General features: G+C 34.3%; 1 protein-coding gene across 3 annotated transcripts in view; it reads right to left on the bottom strand.

Annotated features, from left to right (window-relative positions):
- The window catches only part of LOC137238025 (carcinine transporter-like), a 35,668-nt gene extending 34,437 nt beyond the window's left edge, over positions 1 to 1,231 (bottom strand). Inside the window, exon 1 of one of the 3 annotated variants that reach the window (XM_067762542.1) lies at positions 867 to 1,231. In XM_067762542.1, coding sequence (XP_067618643.1) covers positions 867 to 999 — 133 coding nt within the window. In that variant the 5' untranslated portion in view covers positions 1,000 to 1,231. The remainder of the gene's footprint in view (positions 1 to 866) is intronic. The other 2 variants (XM_067762540.1, XM_067762541.1) reach the window with 2 other exon arrangements.
- Positions 1,232 to 14,926: the final 13,695 nt, after the last annotated feature.

Below are 14,926 nucleotides of genomic sequence, written 5' to 3'. Positions count from 1 at the left end.
GCAATTTCTGCCCCATTTCAACAGCTAAAATCTTCAAATTTCAAGAAATGCTTACGTATATAGCATACATTTTTGTCTGAAAAAATCATTGAGATCGGTCGTATATATAGTATATATCTCATACAACCGATTGTTCAGATAAGAAACTTTGCGCAATTTCTGCCCCATTTTAACAGCTAGAAGCTTCAAATTTCACGAAATGCTTACGTATATAGCATATATTTTTGTCTGAAAAAATCATTGAGATCGGTGGTATATATAGTATATATCTCATACTACCGATTCTTCAGTTAAGAAACTTTGCGCAATTTCTGCCCCATTTCAACAGCTAGAATCTTCAAATTTCACGAAATGCTTACGTATATAGCATACATTTTTGTCTGAAAAAATCATTGAGATCGGTCGTATATATAGTATATATCTCATACAACCGATTGTTCAGATAAGAAACTTTGCGCAATTTCTGCCCCATTTTAACAGCTAGAAGCTTCAAATTTCACCAAATGCTTACGTATATAGCATATATTGTTGTCTGAAAAAATCATAGAGATCGATGGTATATATATTATATACCCCATATAAACTTTCATTTTTGCCCCTTTTTTACGGCTAGAAGCTACAAAATTCATTAATTTCATCAAATAGTTACGTTTGCATCATATATTTTTGAAATACGTGATTCGTAGTCATAGTTTTTACACGCAGACCACAAAAAACCCCATTCATGAAAGGTATGAAGTCTTCGGCACAGCCGAAGATAGTCCCATCCTTACTTGTTTTATTCACAAAAGGCGCACAATAGCTGAACAGAGTAACGCATAATTAGTCGTAACTATTAGTACATTGATTGTGGCTATTTTATTTACCCAAAGTATTTTTGATTTCGGGAGCTAATAATTCGTTGGTCATTAAAACTTCCGATGTACATAGGTAGTGAAATAACTTTGTATGTATTTTTTTTAATGTTTGTGTTTTGTTGCTGTGTGTTTCAGATATCATCACTTATAACAGAGGAGATATATTTTTTTTTCGAACTGCAGTTCGAACGAGCTTATTGAACTTTTGTGTACGATGTGGTAATTTCCTTAGAATTAATAAAATGTAATAGTAACTTCAATAAATGTATACAAATACTTTTCTGTAGAGATTTTGATCTTATTACGTTAAATGCTAAAGTTAATCTGAAATGAAAATATAAAACTGATTTAACTGAGGATCCAATTAAGACGACAATTAAATTAATATTGGTTTGGCTATTCTAGTGATAAAAGAGAATGAGCCACTTGATAGGGAAAATAAAATTATTTTACTGTCTCATTGTTGAATACAACTTCTGATAACGGTATATGTACTTAGCATCTGTTTACTTGCAACTTTTTATACATATCTACAAAAATGAATTGCATAGGAACAAATAACACTTACTGAGATTGTTCATTGCTAAGTAATAAGTAAATAATTTAGCTGTTTGGTTTTTATTAAGACTACACCGAAAAAAATGAAATTAGTAAAATCAAACAAATCAGGTTTGTTGTTCTTGAATTGTTGAACAGTTATTCAGTAAAATCGATCGAATTGTGGTTATCTCAGCGAAGTGTTTTTTCAATAGGACACATTTGTATGGTCATTTTAACAGAAGAAACACTGTTTGTCTCAAGTTAACAATATTCTGTTGAAATTACGGATTCTCAATCAATCTAACTGATTTTTCTGTTTAAAGATAAACCTCTGTAATATCGATAGCCACTATTATGGGGAGGCACACTATGGGGAGGCACACTGAATGGGATTTCGTTAATTTTTCTTCAAAGCATTTCTTATAGTAAAGGCAACCTCTCTGCCGAATTTTGTTACGATCGGTTTACCGATTTTTGATCTATGATTAACAATATTTGTAAAATTGATTTTATCACAAGTGGGCGGTGCCACGCCCATTTTAAAACTTTTTTTCAAATTTATATCAAGAGTCTTAATAACAGCCCACACGTCAAATTTTAATATTCTAGGTAGTAATCAGGGTTTTTGTGTTATCCAAAATGTTATATATAAAAAAGTGGGCACGGTTATCATCCAATTTCGATGATTTTTAACACCAATCTATTCTAGGCCCAGATAAGCTTGTGTACAAAATTTGGTGAAGATATCTCAATATTTACTTAAGTTATTGTGTTAACGGACAAACGGACCGACGAATGGACGGACATGGCTCAATCTAATTTTTTTTCTATACTGATGATTTTGATATATGGAAGTCTATATCTATCTCGATTCCTTTATACCTTTACAACCAACCGTTATCCAACCAAAGTTAATATACTCTGTGTGCAAAGCACGTTGAGTAAAAACACTGGCACAGAGCTTTACATTTTGCGTCGATTGTAAGTTAACACACGAGAGCTAGACGGCCAACGTAGTGTGATGTGGCTACGCCTACCACACCGAAAATCCAAGGAGAAAATCCTTTTATTTATTCCAGGCATGCTTAACGAACGAAACGATATCATTTCGTTACGATAATCAACGCTAATAAACGAAACGAAGTCATTTCGTTTCGTTTATTAACGTTAAGATCGTCAAATTAACGTTAAGTGAAGAAGTGACTTCGTTTCGTTTATTAGCGTTGATTATCGTAACGAAATGATATCGTTTCGTTCGTTAAGCATGCCTGATTTATTCTTATATTTCAACAGAGCGTTGATTTCACTGCTAAAACGGTTAACTCAGAATCAACATTTTGGGAAAAGTAGATTCAACAGCCTTATTCGATGGATGAAAATTTACAGAAATACATACCAATTGAATTGACCTGTAACTCGCTCGATTTGACCAGTTTTTTCTTTCAGTTTAATAACCATATGGAACAAAGATAAGGTAGCAAAGGGAAGCCTTATTTTTATTGGCGGAGATACTAGACTATAAATAACAAGCACGAAACAACACCATTAAAAAACTGTTTTGTTTTCAGTGAAGGGTTCGTGGTTGACGATAAGTATCAATGAATTGTTTTCGTCGCGAAAGTCGACACCATAACGAAAATTTTGACAGTGTATGTATTCTTCCAAAGTTTCTGTTGGTCTTATTAAGTTTTTGAGCGCTTCAAAATTTACATCTCCTAAACTTTTAGTTTGGTTTCACATAAGTTTTGGTATAATTTCGGAACTATTTTTTGATAGTTACAAAACATTTTACATAGAGTTTCAGGACTCTTTCAGAATAATTGCAGATTGATTTAAATATAATTTTGTGACCATTTCGGGGATCATATGGATAGTTATTCGGGATAATCTTTTGGCAATTTTGTGACTGTTATGGGATAATTTCGGGAATATCTGCATAATTGCGGGATCGTTTCATATCTGTATCCCAATAATTGTGGAATAAATTTAAAAAATTTTGTGGTAACACTTCGTAGGTGGGGCGACACTATGTCAACGGCCCAAAGGTCAATCGAAATTATGATCACTCCTATTTTAGGGAAACCTCGGCCAGCTTTTACAGCGATTTTGCACAGTGAAACCAGAAAGAGGAAAAGTAGCGTTGCAGGGGAAATCGCACGATATTTTATTCCTCATTTTCAATAACTTTTATTTAAAAAATTTGTTCTTATTTTAAAAAAATCTTCACTGGTGTAGTATTTTATCTGATTTTTCTCTGAAATGAGACTGAAATATAAGATAATTTTAGTTGAGTTCTTTTTTTATTCGACTGAACAAAGATATAGCAAGAACAATAAAACGTAACTTTAATTCAAGAGTAGTTAAAATTTGCATACGTGGAGGTGCGAAAGAATATAATTAGCCGTATGATGACTTGAGAAAACAAGATGGACATAATGTCAATTTAGTTGATATTGTAACCATTTTGACTACTTCATGTGGTCATATAACTTCAAGTGACATTGAGGCTATTTTAAGTTGACGTTTTAGCCATTGAATTTACATCACCTCTTCTATCACTTTTGTCCGTTGGTCTTATGTCACTCCGGTATTAAATTATTGCATTGTCATTTCTCTTTGATAAATGTCTAAAGCTCCGAATAACCTCAATGTCTTTAGAAGTGTTTATTAGGTCAATAGACTTTATGTACGTTTAATTTAAGTTACCTCCCCATCAAATGATTTAATTGTCATCAGTCCTTGATACGTACGCAAAGTTAAAATTGACCTTATGGAAATTTGAAGTGGTCGTAAGGTCAACTGACCTCGTGTCCCTTCGATACTTGAACCCACGACGTCCGGTATGAAAGACGAATCACGTTACGACTACAACCATCGGCTTGCTGTTCACATCTTCCATTATTCAATACAACGAGCAACAGCGTTGACATCAACATAAATAGTGATATTACTCCGAAAAGTCTAACACTGTCCAACAAGAACAAACTTTTTCCATTGCACTACTTTGGTGCTAAATTTGAAAGTACAACAAAATTAGTTTTGATGCTAGTCCGAGAAGTGTAAATACTGAGCTCTATCCCTGCAAAAATCGCGAGTACTTCGTGCATGCATGTATGAAGTACTCGCTATGGACCAAGCGAGTGCTCCAAAATTAACCACAATTCATACAAAAAATAAGGTCCAATTAACATTGCGATATCCCAGGACTGGACCATATACTCCAGCTCAGCATTACGTCAGAGTAATCCATGGAGTACTCCAGTATGACACAAGTGGACCACATGATCCAACGATTTTGCAGATACGCTTAAGTTATATTGTTTAGCACTGACAGCATTCCAAGTGTGTAACTTTCATCTAAAAAACTTGTATCGTTTCTTTCAAAAAAAAGGTGCTTTTGGGTCCCTGAAACCACGACGCCAAATCAAACATACTACCTTCTAACTGCATAGTAATGCTTGTGAATTTATTTGTTTAGGATTTAGATAAAGGTCTGAAGATTTCGCATTGTGAATGTTTGGCATTCATTACTCCGTACAATGTACTAACACAGTAGACTTGATCTAATCTGGTCTTATCTTCATCAACAATGTTATGGGTATTTGTGAGAAAATGGATGACGCATAGTTTCAATGGTTTGATTTTTAAAACTTTTTTGGACCTAATATTTGCGGAATCAAAAAAAAGAAATCAAGGATCGCTTTTTAAGTAATATACCCCAATAAGTAAATGAAGCAGAAAGAAATTGGGTATAAGTTGTACAACAACAAGATGTGGGGTTTGTCGACTGAATTTTTGTCATTGTCGCAAGAGTGCGGGTTCAAATACTACTATCACGAGAAGTCTTTGAAATGATTTAAAAGGTACAATCGATACAAGCAATGGGGGTTACTCTTCCTGATGGCGCGTTGTTTAAATTTTTACCATTTATTAGGTAATTTAGAATACGCATTTAACGTTTCCACAATATTGTTTTTTTGATTGATTGAAATAAAGTGCGGAGACTAAGGCCGAGATTCTCTTCCAGTTTGCGACGTGATCTTTTCAATTTTCTGACTACCCCGAATGGCATCTGCAAGGCAGATGCGTTTTCAATGAGAAATTTTTTATAGCAGAACTACACTCGAAGTGTTTGCCAATTCATTGGTTAGAAACCCTTTTTTTAATTTTTTCTAAATGTTGGATTTTGATTTCCCCGTGACTTGAACCTGAGACCTTCTGTGTAGGCGGAGCATGTCACCATCACACCATGGCGGCCGTCATTTGAGGAAAATTTTAGTGCAAAAATTATGCAGGTATTTTTATACCCCAATGTATTCGGTATTTACCTCATGATGAAAGGGGCTCCGCCCTTTTTTATACCATTTCTCTTTAATACCACCCATATAAATTGAACAGAAATAGACGAATACTAATGAAATTTTTTGAGAGCGTTTTTTATGACGACAACTCTTTGCTATGGAAATTGACAAAATTGGTTTATATATCCAGCTATCTGTTTATCCTTCGATCCGTCCCATAACAAGTTAATTTGAAGATAGCAGACGAGCTTTTTTAGATCCACAATATTTCTAATATTAAAAGGAGGTAATGTGTGATACCGAAAAACACCTGGAGGTGATGCCAACTTTATAGAAGATCTATGGGATCTAGGAACGACTGAAAAAAAATTTACTTCGCCCGGCTTACCTCCGAGGAGCCGTACTTCCCCTCAAATTTGCGTAGTGTTGCTGGCGTTGTATACCTGTGGACTATATTATACTGGTATTCCAGTAGTGCAAACAAAGTACTAAAACTTAAAGGAAAATATAAATCGGCGTGGTCCGCATCTTCTAAGTTAATATCTACACACACAAAAAAAAGTGCAGGGTTAACACTTTTGGAGTAATATCAAAATTAATTTTTGCGTACTCCCAAATTTAGCACCAAAACAAAAAACCATGTGAAAAGGTTTGGTTTAATTTTACAGCAATATAGCATTAATCGCGAGCTCCAAGGGAGGTAAAGTCTTCTTCCAATTGCCCCTCCTGCCGTTGGCTTCACGGACAGGACCGTAAACGGAGAGACTTTTCTCTCGAACACTCCAAGAGCCATGTCATCTTCTCTCGGTGTCAATGATGAAGCTAACGTAAGTTCTTATACTACTTGCCAAATTGGCATATATAGGACTCAGCCGATGACTTTTGTTTTTATATTTTTAATAAAAAACTTTGGTTCTATAAAGTCAAGAAAATTATAGTAGCCAGTGGTCTCCGTCAGAGTTTACGACTCATTTTATAGTGATTCTATCACCTTTGGTAGAACTTAGGCGACATGTCCTATAATTTTTGTCGAATAATTATCTTAGTTGCCTCGAAAGTCTGAGATTTGTATTCACGTAAGCCCTGACCTCAAGCAAAACCCCCCAAAAGAAAGCATAGAAAGAGGTCTTGGTCGATTAGAATGGGTTGATCTGGCTGTCCACAAGCGAACAAGTGGCGCGGATATGCTTCCTTCGGAAAATTTCACGATTCTTAAGGGCAGGGCTGCTCAACCCCTATACACTTGCACTTTTGTTTTTGTTTTGCCCTGAATCATAGTCACAGATTCAAATTCACACTTTGAATATACAAAAAAATTGCATAGCTCTCCCATATGCCCCCACATATAATTTCGAATCATATGAAAATGTTCGAATATCTTATGAAAGTGCCAAGAAAAAGCACTCCCGTATGAAGCTCAGGCACTTATGTATATAAAAAATATTTACACTAACAATTTGACAACTCAAAATTATTCAAAAATATGAAAAAAGTTTGTAATCAAAATTGATTCATAAAAAAATTAAAATTGATACGTAACTGACCACAAAGCTGAAATATATGGGGCATATGACCAAAGAATATAAGCAAAACTGTACCAAAAGAAGATGAGCCTATTCTAACTTCGTATGATATTAGTTAATTACCCTCAAGGGAAGTCAGTAACTAGTGTTACAAATTTCTGGTTCGGAACTAAGTCTAGAGTGCCAAAAAAGTACTCTTTTGTTAGTAGCTAAATTGTCAGTTATAAATTCGACAGTTTGGATTTTTATATCTAATATTTAACATTTATTTAAAAACAGGCCACCAACGAAAAAAAAACTGCTACCATCTTTAACAAGCTACGACTACATATGAGTATGCCTTTTTTCAAACACTATTCCACCAGTTCCGAACTATCGAAAAAGCCAATAATATCATATTAGAAGCAACATGTAGAATTTCGTTCCGGTTCGGAGCCCACGAAATAATATCAAGAAAGAATTAGATATCAGCTGTAAAATTTTACACTAGTTCGTAACTATCGAAAAGGTTCCTATAAAGAACTAGTTCTAAAGTGGAAGTTTGTATATAGTTAGGAAATAGTGAAAAAGTAATACAGCGAGGACCTCGCTATGTTAAAGTCTCCAGTTGAAAGCATGCAAAAGAGATAGATTGGCGACACTCTTGTGGTTCAGAATGCAGTAGAAGTGCACTAGTTTTGACCTAGAGATTCTCTTATGGGGTATTTTCTGTGATTTTGTATTTAAATTCGCTATATTATTTTTCGTGGTTATGAGACATTTTTTTACTGAAAGTGTGGGAACCATTAAGCAACCATGCAACCATTCAGGTGGTATTTCAGCACCCCAATAATCTCTGTTCCTAATATATGTAAATCTTAACACACATTAAAAAAAAAACCGCGCGGAGGCCTCTAATGAAGCATTTCGAAAGTTTTCTAACTCAATTCCAATTTCCAACATTCGCGGAAATCTCCACATTCATTTTTAGTATGATTATTGAAAACCAAATTCAGACGATATTTATAAAATATGTTCCTACAAAAACTGAACTGTAATTTTTCGAAACTTTCGGAATAAAATTTATTGGCTCTTGTATGTTGATGATATAACTATTGACGTAATATTTCAGACAAACATTTTGTAACTTGAAACCAAGTCTTCAACCTCAGACAATTAAAATTTTTTAAATTTATTTTTTTTAATACAAAAAAATTTCAGTGCACATACAATTTTGTACATGTATTGTGATTTGCACTTCCATATAAAAAATTTTGAGCAGCACTGCTTAAGAGAAACCCAGTTTAAACACATATGTTTTCTGGGTTTACCAACTTCAAAAATATTAAACGCAAAGTTAAAGTAATTTCCAATAGCGTGATTAATGTTGGTCCACCTGGTACTCTCGGAATATAGTTAAAAGCATATTTTACGGCTTTAAAGGGGGGCCATGAACATATCTATATATATAAAAATGAAATGATGTTTGTTCCTGTCCATGTTTTGGGGCCGATACGAGGCCAATTTTATTCGTTTTTTTCATATTATAGGGATCAAATAGGGGAAGGTTTTTAGCAAAAAAGAATTTAAAAAAATTTCTAGAGTCTTGAGATATAAGTCAAAACGTGGACCTGCATAACCCTATGATGTGTTTATATAATATGGGTACCAAATGGAAGCTTCTGATGAGTACTTTAACGTGGGGTACTTTTCGTATGCCTAGGTGACTAGGGTCTCGAGATATAGGCCAAAACGTGGACCCAGATACCCCTAGAATGTGTTTATATAATATGGATATCAAATGAAACCTGTTGATGAGTTCTTTAGCAGAGGGTAATTTTCATACATCTGGGTGACTAGGGTCTCGAGATATTGCCCAAAACGTGGATCAGAATAACCTTAGCATGTGTTTTTACATTATGGGTATCAAATGGAAACTGTTAATGAGTACTTCAATACGGGTATCAAAAGGAAGCTGTGCTGATGAGTGGTGATTTTTCTATGGGTGATGAGCGTCTCCAGACCATTTCATGTGTACAACATTTTTTGAATAAATATACGAAGTTTTCGATTTGTGTCGTGCTGCTAAGTTGCAAATTTTTTTTGAAGGAGAGTAAACATTAAACAACGAGGTTTGTACACTGTTTATGAGAGATGCTTCAGCAAACATACACAAACGCACCTTGAAAATGGCCAACGCCTTTATTTTACTCCTGAAAATGCAGCGTTTAGAGCAACAAGTGCACCGTCTACAACTTTGACTGCCTTTTTTCATTTATCTCAATCGAACGATTTTGCAAGAACATTGCTAAATCCAGGAAAACAGATAAATCCAGGAAAACATTTCAAAGGCGAAAAGAAGGAAAACCAGTTCAAGGTCATCCTAATGGGTTCTCAACAGATGCATTAGGACGCATTTGTGCAGCTCATCTAAATAATACTGAGTGTTTTTACTTGTGGTTGTTGTTATTTAATGTTCGCAGCCCAACATCATTCCAAGCTTTCAGAAAAATTAATAGCAAATTGTGCGCTACATATCGTGAAGCATGTCAACAATTAAATTTGTTGAAGGATGATAAGCATTTGGAAGATACGCTTGCCGTTTCAGCTGTAATAGCCGGTCAATATCAAATACGAACATTATTTTCGATAGTTATTGCAATGTGCTCCCCTCTAATTGGAATTATGGAATAATTTTACAGATTATATGGCAGATGATATTTTAAACCAAATGCGTCAAAATACTGTAAATTAAGAGTTGGAATTCACATTGGAAATTTACAATGAAGCATTGATAAGGATTAACGACATTTGTTTGTCGATGTCAAACAAATCTTTAGTACAATTGGGCATGCCAGCAGCAAATCGTCGAATGCATGATATGTTCAATCGAGAACTGGGGGACAATTCTCTAACTGTGAAAAACTGAAAAATGTACACTCATTGAAAACTCATTTGCACACACAATTTACACTTTAAATTTTCATGCGATTTTGTAAATTATTGTGCACATTGTTTTGCTGAATGAGCGCTGAATGTAAAAGTCGTATGTTAGTGAGAAAATATTCATCAAACGCCATGAAAACAAAAATGTCATTTTGCAACAGTGCATATGAGTTTTGAATGTCATAAAAGTGTACACTGGCCGCCAGGAAAACTCACGAGGTTTTTATCAGTGAGTTTTTTTGTTCACAGTTTTGCTTTACAGAATCAGAATTTCAAAGTTCACACAATTTCTTGTGTACACCTTAAAACTCACATTTAGCGAATAGGGCCCTTGGAGCGTGAATACCATTATGATTGTAATGAACTAAACACATTTGTGACATCAAATTTAACGAAATTGAATGACCAACAGCAACATGTTTATGATACAAGGCCTTTTTGATTTCATTGATATTAGCAACAATTCGATCAGGTAATAACGTTGCATTGGCACTCGCTTCTTCCGGAATTGTGGCTACATTACTGGAAGGCTGTCGCACACCACATTCTGCATTAAAGTTGCCTTTGAATATGCAGGTATATGAAACACTAACATGTAATATTTCGAAAACACCTGGAATGGCAAAAGTTCTTAAAGTATGTAAGCTCATCGTATGGGACGAATGTACTATGGCACACAAGAAATGATTAGACGCACTTGATAGAACTTTGAAAGATCTACGAGGAAGCCAAACAGTCTTTGGAGGTGACATGATTTTATTGGCTGGAGATTTCAGGGAAACATTACATGTGATCCCTAAATCCCCGGCTGCAGATGAAATCATTGTATTTTTAAAATCATCTTACACTTACTAAAAACGTACGTGTTCAACTACAAAACGATCCGTCAGCAGCTGAGTTTTCACAGCAATTACTGAAAATCGGAAATGGCCAAATGTCTGTCGATCTAAAAGGAATGATTACATTGCCTAACAATTTCTGCACTTTTGCACAGTCTAAAGAGGCATTGATATAGAGTATATTTCCAAACATTGTTCAACATTACAAAAACTATGACTGGCTCAGCGAAAGAGCAATTTTAGCTGGGAAAAATAAGTACGTCAATGATATAAATGCTGCTATTCTGGATCAAATACCTGGTGACATAGTTGCATATAAGTCAATGGACACTATTACTTATCAAGATGATGTCGTAAATTATCCAACTGAATTCTTAAACTCTCTCGATTTGCCAGGCCTACCACCTCATAATTTACGATTTAAAATTGGAGCACCGATTATTATGCTGCGCAACATTAATGTGCCATGACTTTGCAACGGTACCAGACTCGCTGTGAAGAAGCTAATGGGTAACGTTACCGACGCAACAATTTTGAAAGGGAAGCACATAGGAGACGACGTTTTGATACCCAGAATTCCACTGATTCCGATGGATTTACCATTCGATTTCAAACGTTTGCAGTTCCCTATTCGCCTTGCCTTCGCTATGACAATTAATAAACCGCAAGGAAAGTCTCTAAAAATGCGCGGTATTAATTTAGAATACCCAATTTTTTCTCATGGACAATTGTCTGTAGCTTACTCACGAGTAGGCAAACCGTCGTCATTATTCATTTACGCGAAAGATGGAAAAACCAAAAACGTTGTCTACCAAAAAGTGTTACAATAAAGTTCGAATGAAATTGTATCAAAGAATTTGCTTTGTTTCGTATTAATTTTATTCTCTTTCAGCAAATCATTGAACTTATCGCCTAGCGAAGCGGGCGAGGGTACGCTAGTATTTTTATATTATAAGCTTTTATTTACTTTCACTTTTGTTGTCTGTAATGGAATCTTGCAAGTTAAATTTGATACACTTCCCGGTGTCCGATTGAGCTGAAATTTTGCACACATGTATAACTCCGATGACAATGCAATATTACTTTATTAGAATTCGATAAATTAATCGATAACACAGTTATCGGTAAAGATTTGTATTTACTTTGGCATAACAGCCTAAGTCCCATACAAACACGCCGGTACCTATCCGTGGATTGTGATATTTGGACGAGGTGAATCACGTGTCACGCGTGGTGAATCTCATCGCTTGCGAAAAGCGGAGATTGCGATAGCAAGAAAAGGAGATCCTAAATGTTCTTAATTATACCATCAAAATTTAACACGTTTTTTATTAGAACAATTAGGACTGTGATAAAAACTGTAAGATTTAATAATTTAGGTGTAAAGTTTTAATGTTAAAAATATATAATTATGTACAATATAGAATTTTTTTGTCGCAGACGAAAAAGTCTAATTATCGTTTAAGCTTACAATGAACTTATAAAGTGTTATATTTCTTTAGAGTCAATTTATTGTTTACTTTTTAGTTAATTTTATTAACCAAAATAATAAAAGCTTATTTTTAAAAAAGTTTTTTTTCTTTAATTTTATTATAAGAATAACATTCGATTTTAAAGACATTTTATAGGCGTTTACAATCAGTAGCCGTGTTTTTTAAACGTATATACATCTACCTTTGCGGGTAAAAAAAACGCTTACCCTCACTTAGATAATGTTTAGGAGACCCATCTTAGCGGCAGTGGTTAAATAACTAGCTACAGAACATGATGTACTGAAAAGCGGAGGTACACACCTCCTTTGGCCATAGTGTATAACCTATAGCTGAATTGGTTGCGGTGAATAGTGGACGCACACCATTTGTAGAGGTGAAACATAGGCACATATTTCAGTTGCATCTGAGTATAATGCGTATTTAAATTTAGGAGTATGTACTAATTTTCTGCGCAGCAATTTCAGAAGCGAAGATAAAGTTTAAAGCTTAGCAGTCCATAGAAAATTTTAGATTATATGTATATAGATGTAAAAAACAACACATTATTTATACATTTACATATCGGTTGCTGAGTGAAATATCAAACTTTCTCGGGACTCAAATGGCCTAACTCTGAATTTACTTCAAAAATGGCCTTTCTCAGAATTCGATTGAAGTATACGCTATCTAAAAATAAGTTTATGCTCAGATAGCGCATTTTCGAAAAAATTCTATGACAGAACGTTTATTAATAAAAGTCTAAAAAAGGTGGCCTTTAAACAAAATCTGACGTTCAGTGTTTTTCAAAAGTTTTTGGAGATAGGGCATTTTCGAATGAAAGTCGATCAATCGAGACCGAAATGAAACAAATCGGTGTATGAAGCTAAAGCAGTACACTTTTAATAACACAATACTTTTTGGGTGTCATAGCACGGTTCAAAACTTCTACATCTCGTAAGTCAAAAATTGTTTCATCGGAAGTGAAAAAAGTTTCATTTGATTTAAAAAAAGTTTCACTTGATTTAAAAAAGGTTTCATTTGATTCGAAAAAAGTTTCATTTGACTTGAAAAACGTTTCATTTGATTTGAAAAAAGTTTCATTTGATTTGAAAATGCTATATTAGATACATTTGAGTGTATGTTACTCTATTTAATGCCAAATAATAAAAAAAAATAAATTATTTTCATATGGTATTGCTATGTTTGCGTATAATTAGTTGGTTCCTAATAAAATTGCGACCTTGTGAATAATAAGGCAGTTCTGAATTTTCTGTATTTGAAGTTAGAAACGTTGCTGTAGCAAACACAAACTATGGACCGTGAACAACTTTTTTCGTTTTAAATTTTTTCTATCAACATTTTGTTTTGTATTGACACTTGCTGATTTGCTATTCAATATAGAAAAAATAAACTACGGTTTTGGACTTGCAATGACGTAGCAAGTGCATAGCCATGTATTTTGTTTGTATATTGTAGGAAAAATGCTAGACCATTTTGCAAGGCAATAATGCTAGACCATTTTCACAAAATCCTGAACTCTCTTAATGTATTATTTATGGGTCTATTCACATTTTGTTCACAAGATTCTAACGCACAAAAACTGTTCCTTAAATATTACTATCACAGCTTTAATCACTGCGAGGTTTTGTTTAAAATATGCAATACCATTTCGATGATTTTATATTTAAAATGCATATAATAACGAAATATTTATCTGATACTAAACACGTTTTACACAACACTGCAGAAGAAAAATATACATCCAGTTAGCTCGTAGTAAAATTTTAAAAAGGTAATTGAACAAGAAATAAGATAATAAACAAAAGCAATTTAATAATTTAGACGCAGAACTAAGTAGCATAAAATGCACACACATACATATGTATAAGTATCTATGTAGTGCAATGTACTTGTTCATACCCAGAAGAAGTCTTGTCAAGGCAATACAAAACACTATCTAAGCAAGTATATTGCACATTTGCACAGCGATACACGTTTTGTTAGTATTTTTTACTACTTTCACTTTCTACTGGGTGTCTATGGACGCACATAAGAAACAAAGATACGTGCATACCCTGAGAAAAAAATGAAAGGTGCGCATTTGTACCAATAGCGGTTAAATCTTAGCTGCATGTATTTAAATTAATAGTTTAAAGGCTGCGGCTATTTTAGAACCACCTACGACTGAACCAACTAGGAAGGCATTCAAAGGGTCTTCAAAGGAGGATAATTGTGCTGAGAGGAGGATAACTATTGAAAGGAGTATAACAATGAACGTGCTAGTTGAAAGGAATGCGAGCGGTCAGAATCTGAACTAGTAACATCTCATAATGCAATAGTTTTGCGATATTTCGGAAATTCTGCGGTTCGCTGCAGGGTATATGCTAGTAATAAGATATCACCACTGTCATTGGTAAACATACATAAGTGGCTACTTAAGTGCGGACACCTACTCAGCTAACAGATGTA

This window comes from Eurosta solidaginis, chromosome 1, assembly GCF_040869045.1.
Source record: "Eurosta solidaginis isolate ZX-2024a chromosome 1, ASM4086904v1, whole genome shotgun sequence".
Lineage (NCBI taxonomy): Eukaryota > Metazoa > Arthropoda > Insecta > Diptera > Tephritidae > Eurosta > Eurosta solidaginis.
The sequence above is the reverse complement of the archived record's forward strand: the minus strand, read 5'-3'. Positions and strand labels throughout refer to the sequence as shown.